This window comes from Ixodes scapularis, unplaced genomic scaffold (assembly GCF_016920785.2).
Source record: "Ixodes scapularis isolate PalLabHiFi unplaced genomic scaffold, ASM1692078v2 PGA_scaffold13__105_contigs__length_92229423, whole genome shotgun sequence".
NCBI lineage: Eukaryota > Metazoa > Arthropoda > Arachnida > Ixodida > Ixodidae > Ixodes > Ixodes scapularis.
This window is the reverse complement of record NW_024609839.1, coordinates 12,041,053-12,061,033: the sequence shown is the minus strand read 5'-3', so window position 1 is coordinate 12,061,033 and position 19,981 is coordinate 12,041,053. Positions and strand designations below refer to the sequence as shown.

Sequence of the window (19,981 nt, the reverse complement as noted above, 5' to 3'; positions counted from 1 at the left end):
ACTGTCAACCCGGTGCAGCCACACTGCTGCGACAGCAATGTGTACCAACGTACGCAGCATGGTTTCGTTTCAGCCTACCTTCGGTAAGTAATGGCCGGGTGGCGGCGCGCCGGTCATGTTGCACAGTGTATAGGAAAGTTAAAGTATGCTTGCACAATACAACCTTGCTATACTACCATGGTAAAGTCCTTCTTTTTGTTTTCAGAAAAATCTTCACTATATTTTAACTCTCAATATATCTTCACAAAGACTATATCTTTGCTATTTTATTTCTTACTACAGACACGTTCAGTAAAGGCATTTCAGGAACTGATATAGCAAGAAAAGTGACCTAACAAAACCTTTTTCCCAAAACATAGACTTTACTATACCTGGAATTACTCCAAAAGATTAGGGGAAGTTAGTCTACAACAAATTGGTCAAACAAGATTGCATCTTAATTTCTCACAGACGAGATAGAATAATGAGAATAGCAATAAAGCGCTGAACTGGGCAAGTTGAATGACATCATACACGATGGAGAAAACAACTAAAGAAGCACGGACTACAAAGAGCAGCATTGTCCTGTTTGTTCTTCTTTGTAGACCCCGTTTTTTTAGCTGTTTTCCCCATCACGTATAATGAGAGTAGCGCACACAAAAGACCACAAACGAAAGGAGCACGTGCAGTGCTGTGTGCGTGCTTCTTTCTTTCGGGGTCGCCTTTTTCCAGCAACCAGCCCGAGTTTCAGTCTTGGCAGGAGCGAGGAGGCCTCACCCAAGTAGCTGAGCTGAGCGCAGGCGGCGAGTGCAGCCGCCAAGCGAGACGCAATGGTCCGGTCGGCGCAGCTGCGAAGGTCCAGCAGGCAGACGACCAGGTCCACCGAGGGCCGCGAGAGCAGGGCCCGGTCCGAGAGGGTGTCGGCGGGGCCGCCCCCCGCGGCCACCACGGGGTGCACCGTGAAGCGCCAGCCCCAGCCGTTGACCGACCCGTCGCTGCTGAACTTCCAGTGCAGCTCGTTGCCTGGGATGCGCAGCTCGGGAGACCAGTTGGACCACTCGCGTCCTGCAAGCACCTCCGCTTGTGTTCGGCACGAACCTTGCTCACTTTCCGCCAGCTTACTGGCACTGGTGGACCCAAGTATACTCGCGCGCAGGAATGGGCAGTATTTCAAATACAAGTACGTATTTGAAATACGCATTTCAAATACTTTGTGTATTTTGCATTTGTATTTAATTACATATTCTGTAATGTATTTGACGTGTGTCTTTAAATACTAAAACGTGGGTATTTCAAATACAATTGTAATTAAATACAATTTTGTGGGCGAAAATACATCCCTCAAATTTATCGTCACTGTCCAGACCAGAAAGAAAACTATGTTCTGCACCGAATGCAGTGTCTCTCTGTCAAGCACAAGCGTTTAGTGACTTTGTGATTACGGTGCTAGTCCAGGGCAAGAATAGTGACGAAATCGACGTTCACAGGCAGACTGGCTAAATAAGTGCCTGCAACAACTTGTGATGCTTTCCAGCCTGATTTCCATCCATATTTTTGCCTGGAACATTCTAAATGCGCGGGTCGTCCAGATTTTCGTAACTGGTGCGAGTTGCAACAATAAAAAATTCTCTAGCTAGTGCTGCGCGTCTTGGTCGTTTCGGTTTTTTGTTGGTCTATACCAAAATGTTATCGACAAAAAAAGCTGCCTGAAGCTCTGTACTTTTTTTCACCTATTACGTCCAAGCTGAATACATTTTTTTGTGATTATATTTCTATTACGTTACTAGAGCCTCGCACACGAACTCCCGAGTGTGTGATGCAAAATTAAAATGAGATACCCAGAAACCCGTTGCAGGTGCCCTGAAGTCGCTGACGCAAATTTTGAGGAATGTATTTGGAAAAGTATTTGGAGGGAGACCAAATACATTTGGTTGTATATGGATCTTCTACTTAAATGCTTTTTTTGGAAATGTAATTAGATTTGTAATTAAATACATTTTTGACAAAGTATTTTGTATTTGTATTTTGGTACATATTAGCATGCATTTCGCCCATCCCTGCTTGCGCACAATGCCACTGAATGAGAAACTTCTTTGTTGCCGCATAACTTCGAGGACAAGAGCGAACATTTTCTTTCCGTTTCTCCTTCGCAAAACTCGACGACCAAGTGTGGGAACCTGCGACGTTTTGGAAATAGCCAAACCTTAATGTATGAAACTCGGCGCGCGCCCTGTGCTTTGTTAACCCCTGCATGTGGCTACTATAACTATTGTCACGGATGAAGGCGACGAGATAATGAATACTAAACTGAAAATAAAGGTTTAATCAGCGAATATTCGCGACTCCAGCGACCTATAGGGGGCGCCACCACCAAACAAACATGGCGGCTGAGTCCAGGTCGCGTCGGATCGGCCGGGCCGCCTGAACAGGTGGCGCGTTCAATTTAACAGGTTTTCTTTTGTTTAATGCCCAATTTTATAGGTATTTGAACTGAGACGGTTAAGTGTAGCCGGCGCACATAAACTTGCAAAGCATAGTTTTGTTTTCCCGGTGTTTTTTGTTCTTTTCATGTCAAACTTTCGTTTCGGAGATTTCGTTTAAAACCGAAACTATGGGCTCCGGAGAGACGGTAATATACTAATCAGTCCTGATCATCTAAGGAAAGCGGCGGTGACTACAAGATTGTTCCACCAAGAGTAATTTTCAGCTAACTCTCATGCCTCGACCATGCGACTTTTCTCCCGCGAAATCGAGCTTTTGTGCGTATCCGTGTTTAAGAAACAGCTCCAGTCGTCTGCTCGGTCAACAACACAGGCTGCAAGAAAATTACGAAAATTAAGCAAGCGCTTCTTGAGCCAAGGACCATAGTAACCCGCTGTCGCCCCACTAAGCAGCTGATGCTCGTATTTCAATTCAGGTTTTAGTAGCAATCGAGAAGTCATTTTGACGAATATGCGGGTTATGTACTATATTACGTACTATGTCCCACTAAAGCAATATTAGTATATTCTTATGGTTGAAATATGAGCTTAGTTGACTAGCTATTAGGTGAACTGCTGAATAAAAGTATATTTGAGACAAACTGAAGAGAGTCTTCATCGGAGATTCACGCAGAATCTCTCTGCATTTAACTTTGCTTCGAATCCTGAACGGAGAAAATGAGTATTTTTTGTGGCCGGTCAAGCTGAGCCATGAAGACGTATATTGCTGCTGGCTTCGACGGGGGTATAATATAAATATTGGACGCGCGATAGATCATAATGCCATGACAGCTTATAACTTTGCGAGACTCGTCCCCCACCTTTTGAAAACAGACACTTTTCCGCATTCTTCATTTGCAGCGAGCAGGTTTTCCTGAATCAAGTAATTTTGAAATCAGCCCAACTCCTTCAGTGTGGTCCAGAGACTTTTTCGGCGAAAAGCAGCCAAAATGAATAGCCAAAGCACCGACCGGCGTGGGTGGCTCAAACTTGAAGCTAACCTAACACAACCAAACTCAAGAAAAGCAGCTATCGAGCTTTCCCATTCACTTGACTGCAACATTGGTGTTCTCTCCAGTAAAACACCTCGTCTGTCATCCTCAGTCCACTGTTCTATATCCTTATAAAGAAACCACTTATCAGTTACCAAGTAGTCGTCACTTTGAATGTGATTCGAGACAGACAAGACATAAAAACGTTTTTCCGTGATTCCTCCCCATCCGAGAAATCGAAAGCACGCGACCGTGTGTTGTGGAGTAAACGGTCTTTCAAACACGTGATAGAAGGAAACAATCTACTAAGGCTTCACCACACTAATGAACACTCAGGCAAACTTAAGAAATTTTTGGACCTTCGTCAAATTAGATTGATCGCCGCCGCGCCGACAACACGTGTCCGCGAAAGCCACCTGAGACGCGGAGGGGCACGGAGCGACCTGGTCCGGCTGGTTCCCGGTTTTCCCGCTTGGTGGCGTCCGTTTTGCTGGAGTCGCGAATGTGCCAGAAGCACGAAAAGGAAGAACACACGTCGAGAAAGCAGCAGCGAGCATCAACGGCGGCAGCAGCGACCACTGCATGTAGGAATCGAACCCAGGTCTGCTGCATGGGAAGTGGACGCGTTATCACTGAGCTACACCACGGCGTTGACAAGCAGCTCTAAATTTAGGGTTAATGTATTACCCAGTGCACATTGCACATGCTCGCTGAAAATAAAAATAGCTTATAACAAAATGCCGTCATAGCACTCTCAATACCAAGAGCTTGTGCCAAGAGATGCGCTTTCACGCGCTCTAGAGCAAAAATGGAACAAAAGCGTTTGGAAAAAAGTAGAAAAAACCAAAATGTGTTAGGAACAAAATAGGCCTTCACGTTTCCCGGCGGCGCTGCGAAAAGGGACTTGTTAGGACTTGTTTTGGGTATGCCAAACTTAAGCATATCACATTGTCACACTGTAGAAGAGTCCCCCCGCTCTGGTGCGGGTCCTGATCACGAGGAAAATACAAAGAAACAACAAGAATTCAAACGCCGTCAAAGCACGGGTCAAAGCTAAGATGCTAAGAGCACGAGCCAAGAGACGCCGTTTCACGCGTTCCAAGAAAAGAAAGCATCAGCATGCCAGATATTCTGCCGTCACCACCCAGAGATAAGAGAGGCGCTGCTGGCATGAATTTGGCACTTTCAATTGTCTTTTGGTGTTAAATCTAGCCAGTTTCGGAAGCTAAACGCCGTTTTTTCCATTTTCCAGCACTACACGGAAAAAAAAAAATTAATCCCAGAGAAAGAGCCACAAATAGCGCAAGGCCCAATCAGGTGAGCTTGTACTACCCAAAATGAGGGCACTACAGTTTGTCCAAAGCTTCAGCGCAGGAGGCGTATTTTGTTTCAAACGCTTTTGTTCATGAACCCCGCAGTCCGTGAACGCGACACCAATGCCCAATGACTTCGCTGTCACGTGTCGCAGCTATTGCTGTGACTGTACTGTGGCTTAACACGGGACTTTTCAGTAATTTGGGTAACTGCCATTAGCTTATTATTTTGGGCAACTACCTAGTAAGTGGCAGCGTTAAGTTTGGGGAGCTCTGCACCACAGGCTATGCTAGGAAAACCCTACAGCATGTTTTGAAAACTTTTAGGCAGGAGAGAGCCACAGGTTTTACTAGTCATAAATTATGCAGCACAACCTTCCACTCATCAAAAAAGCTCACCTGAACGAGTGGCAACAATCCTGCCCGACCCATCCATAATCGACAGCGGATCGTTGCGGCGTTCCGTCGAGCACTGCCGGTCAAACTCCACATGTAGGCTTTCAGCTCCTGCAAGGATTTGACAGAACGCTAGCACAGAGTGAACCTTGAGGCCCTTTAAATGCTTAAGTTTTTTTTGGACCACCAGACCATGAGGTTGTGTGCATCCATCCGTAAGCACCTTCTAGCTACATTTAGTGGAACTGGGGTGTGTGTAGGTTTATACAGCCTGAACTTAGTCTGCCTCAACGGGCAACTTGTCTTTCAGCTGCAGATGAGAAATTGAGCCGCTTCAGTGCAACCACTAGCCCGGGGTCTTTAATGTGCACCACGCAGTAGTGATACACGACCGCACGCTGGTACGATGCTCATCCAGATTGCAACGGGCAGGGGTGGGGATTGAACCAAGGATCCTGGGTTCTGCAGGGCGAGCTTTTGCTCCACGTGCTCCGAGTTGGGGTGCACCAGAGCCGTATATTGGGAGAGTTTGGCCAGTGGGTGTGGCGACGAAGGCGCCGGAGAGGAGAAAAGTAAATGAAAGGGAGGAGAGTGCCGAAGGAGCGAGAGAGAAAGAAGGGAGCAGAGAGGAGACGACCGCCATTTTTTAGCAACGCTGTCGGAGACTGGTCCGAGAAGAGCAGTGCTAAGGCTACGAGTCATCTGCTACGGGCAGACTTTTTTTTCGCCTCAATAAAAGTTTTTGGCCATACGCCGAAAAATCTTCATTTATTAGCTTTTTAACTTACCGAGGAATAACAGAATGTCATTTTCTTGCCAGAGCAAGCGATATAAAAGGCAATAATCGAGATTTAGATGCCGATCCCACGCATTCCGCCGGGAGAATGATCGAAGATGGCGGCCCTCCCCACTCTGGTGGGAGCAGCCGGGAGTTCACGCGCATGCGCTCATGCCTCTCGCTCTACGCCGCGTGCTGATTGGCTCACTTGGGAGGAGAGCGCTACGGCAGCGAGATCATAGGCTGACCAAACTCTCCCCATATACGGCTCTGGGGTGCACTAGCCCAGTCGGTCACCGATCCCATCTAACTTTAGTGAAAAAACCTGATTTGCCGTATAATTCACGTTGTGTCACGCCATGCGACACCCTGTCACACGACACGATGCTGTGACGTCACGTGACACAAAACGTAACTTGACACCGTAAAGTCAAGGTGTTACGTGAGACTGCAACGTCATGCGACAGAAAACATTACAGTAATCCCTCGTTAACTCGAACTCGGCTATCTTGGAGTTTAAGTTGAAAAATTTCCTTGTCATAGAATGAACTCCCATAGGCACAATGCATTTACTTATCGCTTATATCAAAAAATTTTCTCGACCCATCTCAGATATCTCAAAATCTTGACAGCAAATATTAAAAAAAAAAAAAACAGGTTGGGCACAGCAAACAATAAACTGGTGGCCTAAACATTGGTTGAGGAAGAAACATGAGTCCAAAAACAAACACACACAAAAAAAGAAAAAGTCTCGTGTCATGAGCGCGGTAATGCACGGAGCAGCGAGCGCCTGAAGGATGTTTGTTATCTTACTTTTTGTTTCTCTCTCCCCTATACGGCTTGGCGGTCGGTGGTCTGGTGCCCGGTGTCGCTGTTGCCATCTGCCTTGCTTGCACTCAACATTATCTTCAACTCTTATTCTTTCATTATTTTTTTATTAGGCACTTCAGCTTTTTTTTTTTTTAGTTTTTGCTTTTTGGTTTTGCTGTCCCATCTTACGAGTGTTGCTGGTTAATAATTTTGTTGCAGTCATTTTGTTCAACCCGCCGCGCCTGCCGTGCGTGGGAGTCAATTGGCATGATTGTTGGAAATTTTCCATCCACACATTGCACGATCAGTGCAATGAAAATTCCATTACCTTGCTTATCGCGAAACTCTGCTTATCTCGAATGTTTTTCTGATTTTTACGATTTTGAGTTAAGGAAGGTTTACTGTACTTGACACCCCAAAGTCACGGTGTTACGCAGCACTGCAACGTCATGGGACACAGATGTCACACAACATTGATGTCACATGACGCTGCATCATGTGATGTGAAATCACATGACCACAGATCGAAAGGAGATCTCCCTTGAAGCCTGGCAGCCAGAAAGAAGACAGTTTCCATTGCAAGCCAGACAAAAAATTGTTTACCCCAAAGTCTACATCCAACAAACTTCTTCTGTCACACAAACTATGATGCAACAAACTCGGTTGTTCGAAACAAAAAAAAAGAGACTACACTTTTACCGTAACTGCCTGTCATAACAGTAAATTTAGATGCGAGTGAACCGGTCGCCTTCACTGCAAGAGATGAACACTGTACCTGAGATTCTGACGTGTCCAGTCAGAGTAGTGTCGTCGGTGTAAGGATGACTAGATTCCTGGACGACGGGCAAAGGAACCGAGCGTCGCGATTCAATGTCTGATGCCACATCCTCGAGTTCCGTGACACAAATCTCCAACAGCATTTCTGCAACCTGAGGGAGGAGGAAGAAAAAAAAAAAAGAAAGCCATTTACAACTCCCTGTAACGCCGAATTAGAGCGCAGCTCTTGAGGAGGAGTAGGGAAGGGTACTGGGGGGAGGGTAGACCCCTCCTCCCTCCTTGTCACCTCGTCATCCTGCCTGCTACTCCGCAACGGGGGCCACGTGGCCCCCGTGAGGTCACCTGTCTCCTGTGACGTCGTGGAAATCACGTGACCTCGGAAGAGGGGGGGGGGGGGGGGGGGGGGGGCAGGGTCACGTGACCTCAGGGGGTGACGTGACCTCAGGGGGTGTCACGTGACCTCACAATTACAGTAAAACCTCGTTATAACAAAATGGGATATAACAAACTAATGGATATAACAAAGCAATCATAATTCCCCTTGCTTGCTAATAGTGGGAAGAAATGAAAAGTGGCTATTCGCGACTCCGGCGACCTATAGGGGGCGCCACCACCAAACAAACATGGCGGCTGGGTCCACGTCGCGTCGGCTTGGCCGGGCCGCCTGAACGGGTGGCGCATTCAATTTAACAGATTTTCTTTTCTTTAATGCCCAATTTTAGGGGTATTTGAACTGAGACGGTTAAGTGTAGCCGGTGCACATCAACTTGCAGAGAATAGTTTTGTTTTCTCGGTGTTTTTTTGTTCTTTTCATGTCAAACTTATGTGTCGGAGATCTCGTTCAAAACCGAAACTATGGATCCGGAGAGACGGTAACAGACTCTAATCAGTTTTGATCAGCTAAGGAAAGCGCCGATGACTACAGAGTTGTCCCACCGAAAGTAATTTTCAGCTAACTCTCATGCCTCGACCATGCGACCTATCTGTCCGCGAAATTAAGCTTTTGTGCGTATCCGTGTTTAAGAAACAGCTCCAGTCGTCTGCTCCGTCAACAACACAGGCTGCAGGAAAATTACGAAAATTAAGCAAGCGCTTCTTGAGCCAAGGAGCATGTTAACCCGCTGGCGCTTCACTAAGCAGCTGACACTCGTATTTTAATTCCAGTTTTAGTAAGCAATCGAGAAGTCATTTTGACGAGCGGGTTATGTATTATGTATTACGTAGTACAGTATAGACCACTTACAACGTAACCGCTTATAGTGCAGGACCGGGTATAACGCGGTTTTTTTAAACCACCGGTTCGTCTCCCGTAGAACTCCATGTAATTACATACCGCTTAAAATGCAGGCGCGCGAAGGGAAATACCGGTTATAGTGCGGTTTCTGGCACAGCCCGCCGGCCACGCCGACGACCGGAGCAGCGAGCGCGCTTCCCTGTGCGACACTAGAGAACGGCGCTGACGGCGCGAGCCGCAAGCGTTGCGCAAGCGGCACTCGCGGGGCAAGGAGGGTGCTCGAAGAAGCGGGAGAAGCGAAGAGAGAGGCTTCAGTTGCCCTAGCGACGGAGGGACGCACGCACGTGTCGTTCACGTGCGTGCGTCCCTCCGCTGCGTTGGAAACAAACAACCGCAGCGACAGACCAATCGCAGGTCGAGGAGAAGTGTTGCGCGCGTTACATGCCGGTCGCGGGCCGGCTGCTTCTATCCGCAAACACGGCGTCGTGTGTGATCGTCGTCGTAGACGGCGTTCATCTCATCGTTCCGCGTAAAAGCGCTATCCTTGACTGTGAATTTTCGTTGTGTGTCGCCGGTGTCGCTATGATAACCCAGCACGTACTAGAAGGGAAGATCCACCTACTCGTGTGGCGATGTTGCGGCGGCACTCTCAAGACGGCAGAAACGCCCGTGTCGTCGTGTTTGCTTACTTCGACTACAGTGGTGATTTCTAAGCATTTGTGTCCTCGAACATCGCCCGGATTTCTTATTTGGCGCATTTCATGCGTGCGCTCAAGTTCAAGGTATTACTGGCGCGTACCGTGTGAAGGATGCGAATTTTCACGTGTTTTCATCTCCGGAGAAAAGTGATTAGGGTTAGCAATCCTGAACGCTCTCAACGTCCGTCCGCAACCCGCGACGCCGTTAAAAGGCTGCGCCAGGCAAAAGCTGCTCATTTCTTTCAAAATGTGTAACACACTTGAGACAGAACTGTACTAGTCAGGTGAAATAAAGACTTTCCTCAAACTAAGCTTTATTTTTCATCTAACATAAAATAAATTCTTTTCACAAGTGTAAGTTGGCTCATGGCATGTATTTTGGCCTGAAAAATTGATGTTTTGGTTATAGTGCGGTACCGCTTATAGTGCGGATTTTCGCGACTCCCGCGACATACGTTATATGCGGTCTACACTGTAGTTAGTACTATGTCCCACTAAAGCGATATCAGTACAGTATAGACCACTTACAACGTAACCGCTTATAGTGCAGGACCGGGTATAACGCGGTTTTTTTAAACCACCGGTTCACCTCCCATAGAACTCCATGTAATTACATACCGCTTAAAATGCAGGCGCGCAAAGGGAAATACCGGTTATAGTACGGTTTTTTGCACAGCCCGCCGACCGCGCCGACGACCGGAGCAGCGAGCTCGCTTCCCTGTGCGACACTAGATAACGGCGCTGACGGCGCGAGCCGCAAACTGCACTCGCGGGGCAAGGAGGTTGCTGGAAAACGCGGGGAGAAGCGAAGAGAGAGGCTTCAGTTGCCATAGCGACGGAGGGACGCACGCACGAGTCGTTCACATGCGTGCGTCCCTCCGCTGCATTGGAAACAAAGAAACAAACAACCGCAACGACAGACCAATCCCAGGTCGAGGAGAAGTGTTCGCGCGCGTTGCATGCCGGTCGCGGGCATCGGTTGTGATCGTCGTCGTAGACAGCATGCATCTCATCGTTCTGCGTAAAAGCGCTATCCTTGACTGTGAATTTTCGTTGTGTGTCGCTATAACCCAGCACATACTAGATGGGAAGATCCACCTACTCGTGCGGCGATGTCGTGGCGGCGCTCTCAAGACGGCAGAAACGCCCGTGTCGTCGTGTTTGTTTACTTCGACTACAGTGGTGATTTCTAAGCATTTGTGTCCTCGAACATCGCCCGGATTTCTTATTTGGTGCATTTCATGCGTGTGCTCAAGTTCAAGGTATTACTGGCGCGTACCGTATGAAGGATGCGAATTTTCAAGCGTTTTCATCTCCGGAGAAAAGTGATTAGGGTTAGCAATCCTGAACGCTCGCGACGTCCGTCCGCAACCCGCGACGCCGTTAAAAGGCTGCGCCAGGCAAAAGCCGCTAATTTCTTTTAAAATGTGTGACACACTTGAGACGTAACTGTACTAGTCTATTGAAATAAAGACTTTCCTCAAACTAAGCTTATTTTTTCATCTAACATAAAATAAATTCTTTTACAAAGGTAAGTTGTCTGATGGCATGTATTTTGGCCTGAAAAATTGATGTTTTGGTTATAGTGCGGTACCGCTTATAGTGCGGGTTTTCGCGACTCCCGAGACATACGTTATATGCGGTCTACACTGTATATTCTTCGGGTTGAAATATGAGCTTAGCTGACTAGCTATTAAGTGAACTGCTGAATAAAAGTATATTTGACAGACAGAGAGATACTACTTAAACTTAGCCAAATGGTTCTAGCCAGTAGCACGAAGACGAATGCAAACAAACTGAAGAGAGTTTTCATGGGAGATTCACGCAGAACCTCTCTGCATTGAACTTAACTTCGTATCCTGAATGGAGAAAATGAGTATTTTTTTGTGGCCCGTCAACCTGAGCAATGTAGACGTATATTGCTGCTGGCTTCGACGGGGGTATAATATAAATATTGGAGGCGCGATAGATCATAATGCCATGACAGCTTATAACTTTGCGAGACTCGTCCCCCACCTTTTGAAAACAGACACTTTTCCGCATTCTTCATTTGCAGCGAGCAGGTTTCCCTGAACCAAGTAATGGCAAAATCAGCCCGACTCCTTCAGTGTGATCCAGATGAGCTTTTTCGGCGAAAAGCAGCCAAGATGAATAGCCAACGCACCGATTGGCGTAAGTGACTGAAACTTGAAGCTAATCGAACACAACCGAACTCAAGAAAAGCAGCTATCGAACCTTCCCATTCACTTGACTGCAACATTGGTGTTCCCTCCAGTGAAACACCTCGTCTGTCGTCCTCTGTCCACTTTTCTACATCCTTACAAGGAAACCACTTATCAGTTACCAAGTAGTCGTCACTTCGAATGTGATTCGAGACAGACAAGAAATCAAAACTTTTTCCCGTGATTCCTCCCCATCCAAGAAATTGAAAGCACGCGACCGTGTGTTGTGGAGTGAACGGGCTTTCAAATACGTGATGGAAGGAAACAATCTACAGATGCTTCACCACACTAATGAACACTCGGGCAAACTTTAGAAATTTTCGGATCGTTGTCAAATTACACTGTTCGCCACCGCGCCGACAACACCAGTCCGCGAAAGCCACCAAAGACGCGGAGGGGCGCGGAGCGACCTGGACTGGCTGGTTCCCGGTTTTCCCGCTTGGCGGCGTCCGTTTTGCTGGAGTTGCGAATAACAAACTAATGGTCATAACGAAATAATTACGACCGCTCCTTCAACATTGTTATAACAAGGTTTGACTTACGCCGACGGTGACGCCGCTCAAGCCGGAAATGGGCGCATAAGGGGGGACACTACCCAACAGGGTTAAGTTTTTAACCTATGGCTTAATATGAATGAAATTTAGAGTATATAGTGGAAGTTGCAAGGCAGAATGCAGTGCAAAGTTTCAACACTGTACACATCGCGACACTGTTAGCGCGAACACGACATCGGCGCATTTTCGCATTGTACTTGTAAATAGCATTTGCGAGCACGAAAGTTTATCGCTTATATTATAGAACTAAGTGAGCTCTTTCCGTATCAATAATACTTGGATGACATCCCTTGGTTTCAAAGAGAAAAACTGGAAAAACCGGCGATCGCTTGTTCGTGCTAACAGTGTCGCGCTCTGTACATGAGTTGTAAAATAACTTGTAGTCATTTTTATCAGGAACACACCGACTTTGTTTTGGAAAACTATCGTTAGGAAACTAATGTAATACCGAACAAATTCCCACTCTAGATCTGCAGCAGAATGCCTAGAAAATGCAGCTGCGAAAAGAAAATTTCCAAAAAGGAATTTACTTCATTCTAACATTGCAGTGAAAAATTAAATAAATTTTTTTGCCTTTTATGGTCAAGCACAAAATCTTAACATCTTTTATAAAAGACATTCACAAAGTCAAAAACAATTCCATAGTTCCACTGCCCATAAAATTCCACTTAGGAAAAGCAATAAGCGAGTCTTTCCTCTTGTCCCGTTAACAAACGATAGTTTTCCTAAAATGAAATTTATGCCAAAATGTGGAACGGAGAAAAATGTGTTCAAAGTGTTCACACCCCTAGCTTTTCTTTAGCTTCAATGAACCGAAAATAATTTATAAAAAATTAACTATGTGGTGTAAACTAATGAAACCTTCTGGAAATACTCTCCAGGTGCTGATGGATGTAAATATGACATTTTTCAAAATCAACTTTTTTTGCAGAAAATTTTTTTTTCTGGGTAGTGTCTCCCCATAACAGCTGCACTCTAAAATGCGCTCTCTCAAAAGAAAGAAAGAAAATGATGTTGAATGGGGCGAAGCTCTGGTGGTGCTTGTCTGCGTAGACGCTGAGCCGCAGCATGCCGAGCCTTTCATTCGTTTTCATCCATGTCAGAAAGAGAATGTGTGGTATGGAACGTGGTTATATATGCATTTGAGCATTTGACCGCAGCGCCCTCTCATCTATAAACGTTGAGCCAATGCATGCAAAGTTTAACGCGATTATATACGTATTTGACCGCAGCGCCCTCTCCTGTATAGAAGTTGAGCGGCTACATGCAACGTTTTATCCATGACATCCCCAGCTCTTGAGTTACTACCACATCTCAGAGCCCCCTACTCGTCCTGCGGTAGTGGCCGAGTGGTTAAGGCGATGGACTAGAAATCCATTGGGGTCTCCCCGCACAGGTTCGAATCCTGTCGACTGCGCAAACATTTTTTATTTTTTTTAAATTGTTTGCCCTACATGAGCATGTGAGCACGTGAGCTCACGAGCACGAGCACCAGCAAGATCGATGTGAGCACGGACGCCGGACGGACAAGGCTAGACCCTAAGGAGCTTCGCCCCTAAAAAAAGAAAGAAGAAAAATTGCTTTTGTTTTTAAAATTTAAGCACATCTCGATCATACCCACCACACACGAATTTGCAGAAAATGCGTTCTGAATGAGCTGGGCACAAGCTGTGTGTGTTTTTATGGAACTCTAACATCACAATGTCATGGTGTGATGTGACAACAAGGTGTCACATAACATCATGACATCTTGCGACACCATGACACCATGCGACATCATGATATCACCATTACGTCGTGACTTCACATGACGCACGGTGTCACGTAACATCATGGTGTCACAATGCCATGTGACACCCTCAAGTCAAAGTCGTACAAATGAAATAGCCCCTATGGGACTACAGTAATACCTCATTAACTCAAACACGGCTATCTCAAAATAATGGTTGAGTCGTAAAATTTCCTTGTCATCAAATGAGCTCCCATAGACACAATGCATTTTGCCCTTGCTTATCTCGAAAGGTTTTCAGGACGGACTTTGGATATCACGAAATCTCGTCAGCGAAAATCGCAAAAAACCCCACAAAAAACAACTAAAAATGCCCCCCCCCCCCCAAAAATGCGCGGCATGCAAAAAAAAAAAGAAGGCGCATGCGCAAAAAAAGAAAAAAAAAGAAGGGAAGAAAACGTGCAAACGCAAGAAAACAAAACAAAAAGATAACTGCGAGTGCAGAGAGGATGTGCGATGAGACTCAAAACGTTTGTTGTCTTATTTTCTTTTTCAATTTTTTGTTTGTTTTTACGACTTCTATTTGGACAAGCTAATCGCAAGCCGAGATGCTTGGTGTCCCGTGCCCCCTTTCCCTCGAGCGTTTTGTTCCTCTCTGTCTCTTGTTTTCTCTTTGCTTCTGGATTCTTCCGTTCGCTTCCCAGTCGGTGGTCGTCAGTCTCGTGTTTCGCAGAGGCATCTCGTCCGTTTCGAGTGTCCCTACTCTTTGTTGCTTGTCCACCATTTTTTAAAATTTTTTTTTGTGTGTTTCGGTCGTTTTGCGGCGCTATGCGAGCGAGGGTCAAGTGTTCAATTCGGTCATCGGTTGTGAATTCTCTGATGTTGGCGCGTGGCTCGATTGACCAAGAAGAAGGCGCAGTCCAAACAGTGCAAATAATTGACGCTTGAGAGGAAAGTTGCTCTCATCAGAGAAGTTGATGTTGCCGCAATTGTTAGAAGTTTTACTTAGAACATTGCGCAATCAGAGGTAAAAAAATTTTGGTACTTTGCTTATCTCGAAATTTCGTTTATCTTGAATTTTTCCCGTTTTTATGACTTCGAGTTAATGAGGTATTACGGTATAATGCTTGTATGACCTTGACCTGCGCGTCAATCGAGCATAAATGCTCAAGAGTAACACGTTTCTTTTCTCGGGAACCCCAGCCCTAGAACAGATGTTAAAACATTTTAGAGGTAACAAAACAAGAATCACCTGAGGGTTTTCAAGAGCCATTGCCTTGAGCACATCAGCAATGGCTTCTTTGGCCGCGTCGCCGGCACGAGCTGCCACCGCCAGCTTCAACAGGTCTACCAGCGCACGGGCATCTTCGGCAGTCAGCCCGCTGGTGAACTCGTCCAGCAACGAGTTTGCGGCTTCGGGCTCTGCCGGCGTCACCTGAGAAACGAAAAAGTGGGAGCATTTCTTGTGATACAAAAGTCTTGAGATCTCATAGCACAAACTAGAGTCGCTAGAAAGCTACAGTCAGATTATCGGCCCTCTCTTCCCACACTGTCCGATGCCGCCAAAATGGTCGTTCGTTTACATGCGTAAACGAACGACCATCTTGGTTTACACCTGTTTACATGCCAGTGGCTTGTGGACTTAGAGCCGCACAGCTGCCATTTGCAATTCAGTTATGGTTCTGCGACGCAACCTTTTGAGAAGCAGATATGGTGTTCATTCGAAGATCACCACAGCATCATTTTTCTCTATAGTGAGCTGTTTTAGCAAGCAGGACCGGCAAAAAGCACTTTTTGCATCTTTCGTCGGGCACGCAAGCAAAAGCTGGTGACGTCTGATAACATTGTTTCAATGCACCAATATGGTGATACAGTCGAAGCTCGTTATGTCGACTCCCGTTATTTCGATCATCGCGTTAATTCGATCCTTCCGTTTAGCACCGTCAGAAATGTACAGGCTTCAATAGGCAGAAAACCCCGGTATTTCGATCTGATAAATATCCCCAACCCGATAATTCGTCCCGGGAGCCAGCATCTTCGTAACCGGGAAATATTTTTTAAGCTAACACTATAAGCTCAAAGGTTAAAACGGCGCCTCAGAACACAACACGCGTCCCTACCCATATTGGCAAACAGCCGTTGCAGCGAGCCCGCGCCTGATTGCGACACCTCCACAGACGCGCGATGCCCGTCGGCGCCCCCGACGCCTCGAGCCAGCGCGCGCTCCGCGAAAGGGCGCCCGCGCAGACAGGCGCCCTTTCGCCGGCGCATCGCGCCGGAGAAAGGGCCGATTTGATTAGTCGAGATAAGACCCAGTCAGAGCGCACCGGCCCGATCACGTGGGGAGGCGCGCGGAAGGAGACGGGAGCAACGAGAGGGAAATGAGTGAGCGATGAAGTGAGAAAGAACGTCGGGAGGATGGAGAAGGAGACTGGAGAAAAAATGAGCGAGCGATGAAGAGGGACCGCGCTGTCACGCGGTTCCTGGTTTCTGTTCTTTGGAGTGCGCGGCGTTTAACGCTCATACCGGAAAATGTCGAAAGAAAAGCGAGGAAAGTACTCTTCGAATGATTTAAAAACAAAAGTTCACATACTCAACGAAGTTAGGGAGGGAAAATTGTCCAGAAAAGAAATTGCCAAAAAGTATGACCTCAAGAAAAGCACACTTGCTACCTACATTAGGAATGAAGCAGCAATCGTGAAAGCTTTTGAAGAAGAGCAATTTGTGAATTCAAGAAAACGCCTTCGCAGTGCAGCCCATCCAGAACTCGAAGAAGCCGTTTACAAATGGGTGACAGAAGAACGCACAACCTTCCGATGACTGGAGACATGATTCGCGCAAAGGCTCAACAGTTCAGCGAACGTTTGGGCATCGAGGGATTCCGTGCTTCCGAGGGATGGCTCGCAAGATTCAGGGAGAGGCACTCTCTTATTTTTAAGCACGTGTGTGGTGAAAGAGCCGATGTGGATGAAGATTTGTGTGAAAACTGGAAGACGTCGGAGCTCGCACGTATTCTTGCGGAGTATGCGCCCGAGGACATATTCAATTGCGACGAAACGGCGTTGTTTTTCAAAGCTCTCCCCGACAAAACGATAACGTTCAAAGGCGATCCTTGCACTGGGGGAAAACGCAGTGCTCGTGGCAGCCAACATGATAGGCACGGAACGTCTGCCACTTTTCGTGATCGGGAAATCCAAGATGCCACGATGCTTTCGGAACATCCCGCGGCTTCCAACGGACTACCGTTTCAACAAAAAAGCTGGATGACACGTGCGATCTTTCAAGGTTGGCTTCAAAAATTGAACCGCCAGTTCGCGTCCAAGGGGCGCAAGGTCGTGTTAGTAGCGGACAACTGCAGTGCACACACAAAAATGCCAGAGCTGTCTATGATCCGCCTGATTTTCCTTCCACCCGCAACCACCTCACTCTTGCAACCAATGGATCAAGGAATAATCAAACACCTGAAAGGCTTGTACCGCAAGCATCTCATAGCAAGAATATTGCTTTGTCTGGACCAGGGTAAGCGCTATGAAGTCACTCTGTTGGCGGCGATTCATATGCTTGTTAAAGCTTGGACGGACATGCCAAGCCAGGTCATTGCGAACTGCCTTCGTCACTGTGGTTTCTCGTGTGATGGAAATACCGTGAGTTCGACAACTACATCGGTTACTACGTCTACATCGGCAACTGCATCGGCTACAACATCGGCAACCACAATTGAAGATGAAAACTTTGACGAAGAGTGCAGTGCTCTAATGTTCGCCCTACCCGAAAACGTTAGTTTCGATGATTACGTTGCCATAGATAATGAAGTGCTTGTGTACGGTCAATTGACTGACGACGAAATCATAGCATCGGTTCAGCATCCCGAGGGTCAGGAGGACGACAGCTGCGAGAGTGACGCCGAAGAGCCGCTGCCACGTCCATCTCCTGCCGAAGCATCCGCTGCGCTCGATGTACTTGCGAACTTCGCAACGTTTGAAGACACCGACGGGACGATGTGGCCGCACATTGAGGATATGCGGAAATTTGTTTTTGCGAAGCGTCTGACGGGAATGCGGCAGCAGAAAATATCGGCGTTTTTTTCTAAATAAAACTCCGTCGTCGCGGTTGGCTTTTCGCCGCTTCTCGTGACGTACGTCGTTACTCGTTTTTGATCGATATTCAATAATTCGACTCTTCAATAATTCGATCTATTTTCGAGGAACCGTCAGAGTCGAATAAACGAGCTTCGACTGTATATACCACACCGATGGTGATAGTTACAAAAAGTATGAAAGGAAGGAAAACTGGCTTAGAAGGGCAAGGGAAGAAATCATACTTTTGTTTGTTTTTGGATTCTAGGCTTAGTGACGCAAGCTACCGCCCGTTATAAAGGGTACGGCCGTTATGATTCTATTTGTCCGTGGCTGAAGCGTAGTTACCTTGTTCACTTCACGTGCAGCTTATGAAGTGGCTATAGTGCAAACAACTCAAGAAAATTTTGACGGACAGCACAATGTTCCCACCTGCTCCGAGGAAGAGAAGGTGGCTGCAAAGACGCTGGCAGCCGCAGATGACATCCGAGACGACAGGCTTCCGGAGCTCGGAAGCGAAGGCACCGACGACATCATCTCGGCCACGCGTGGGTCGTTCTCCTCCGTCAGTGTAGGTGCCTCCCGCAGGTCGGGTTTCCCTCGACTCCGGTCGTCCTTTGGCGCGTGAAAAGATGAGCGGCAATTAGTGAAAAAGACGACAACACAAGGTTCAGGTCGAGGAACAAGCAGAACAAGGTTTCAGTGGCAAAGTTTCTTGACAGCTAGGAATGCAGTAGGAGTTTGTTCGACAGTCGTGCTGACGTATTGGCCCCGCTTTTGGTTTCGAACAGAAATTGTGGAATGATCTGCAGAGAAAATGCTCAATGCCCTTTGGTTAGTTGGAGATCACGGAAGCCAGCAAATACTACGTGTGACCAGGGTGCCACAAACCTGCTTACTTCCTGCAATTCACATGACCACCAAAGGGTCTTAGTAAACCTTTTCTCATTCATTTAATTAGTTTAGTATTAAGAGGTGTTAGACGGCTGCATTCTGGTGTCTTCTTAGAAAATACGATTTTGGTCATTAAAGGACCACTCCGCTTCATTCTTGTTTTTAAAAAAAACAAACAATGTAGTTCTCTTCAGTCTTCCCTAGACAGAACTAGGTCATAATATTTGACGTGTGGTCATCTCAGGGTAGGAAGATTACATGTCAAATATTATGACCTTGTTCTAATTGATTCTTAAACAGTCCGGCAGACTTTAGAGTATGCCAAGTTGCCGAAATCGTATGACTCTAGCGGGACAATTGAGGTGCAATCAACAGCGCAGTCAAGGCTACGGTCTTGGCGTAGCCAACATTGAACTAAACGTCATCAACATAGCTACTTCTTGTCTGTTTTTGCTTCTCCGGGCTAGCATAACAGGGGACGTCAGCAGCGTCTCCTCTCAGCATTGGCCGAGAGGAGACGCTGCTGTTTTATAAAAGTTATTTAAAAAAAAGAATGATCGGTCAGTTTTGGAAAGGGGGGGGGCTTTAGGTTTATATTTACTGCAGCAACACGCTCATTGGCATGAAATGTTTGCAGGCTTGTGTTGGACAAACGGAAAGTCGAAGCAGCAACCGACCCGAGCCTGACTCCTTCCCGGAGGCGGACTGTCCAGAGATGGAGCGAGGTGGGGATCGCTGGAACCGGCCAGAGTCCTCCCGGAGTCGGGCCGGTGTAGCAGGATGTTGTCGCCCTGGCTCGCTTCGGTCGAATGAGGTCGACAAGCCAAGCCTGCCACTCCAGTGTGAGGCAGCAGTGCACTCACCACCATCTCCCTGTAGCCAAGTGAGAAAACAAAATAAATTTTAAGGATATCTTGAGCATACTCTTAGTTTACTTGAGGCACGTTTCAGGACCACGCACCTTACGAGCAGTACGAATTTGGTCAGACATAAATGGTAGAAAGGGTCGACAAAATCAATTGGCTGGCCCTCTCAACCCCCTCGCTTTT

At 46.9% G+C, this 19,981-nt stretch overlaps 1 protein-coding gene across 3 annotated transcripts in view; it reads right to left on the bottom strand.

Annotated features, from left to right (window-relative positions):
- The window catches only part of LOC8024807 (E3 ubiquitin-protein ligase HERC2), a 219,161-nt gene that overhangs the window by 33,407 nt on the left and 165,773 nt on the right, over window positions 1–19,981 (bottom strand). For all 3 annotated transcript variants that reach the window (XM_042289815.1, XM_040214461.3, XM_042289816.1), the window contains exons 61-66: window positions 19,610–19,805; window positions 18,471–18,653; window positions 15,215–15,397; window positions 7,524–7,677; window positions 5,164–5,271; window positions 757–1,044 (exon numbers count right to left, since the gene is read on the bottom strand). In XM_042289815.1, the coding sequence (XP_042145749.1) occupies window positions 757–1,044; window positions 5,164–5,271; window positions 7,524–7,677; window positions 15,215–15,397; window positions 18,471–18,653; window positions 19,610–19,805 (1,112 nt within the window). The remainder of the gene's footprint in view (window positions 1–756; window positions 1,045–5,163; window positions 5,272–7,523; window positions 7,678–15,214; window positions 15,398–18,470; window positions 18,654–19,609; window positions 19,806–19,981) is intronic.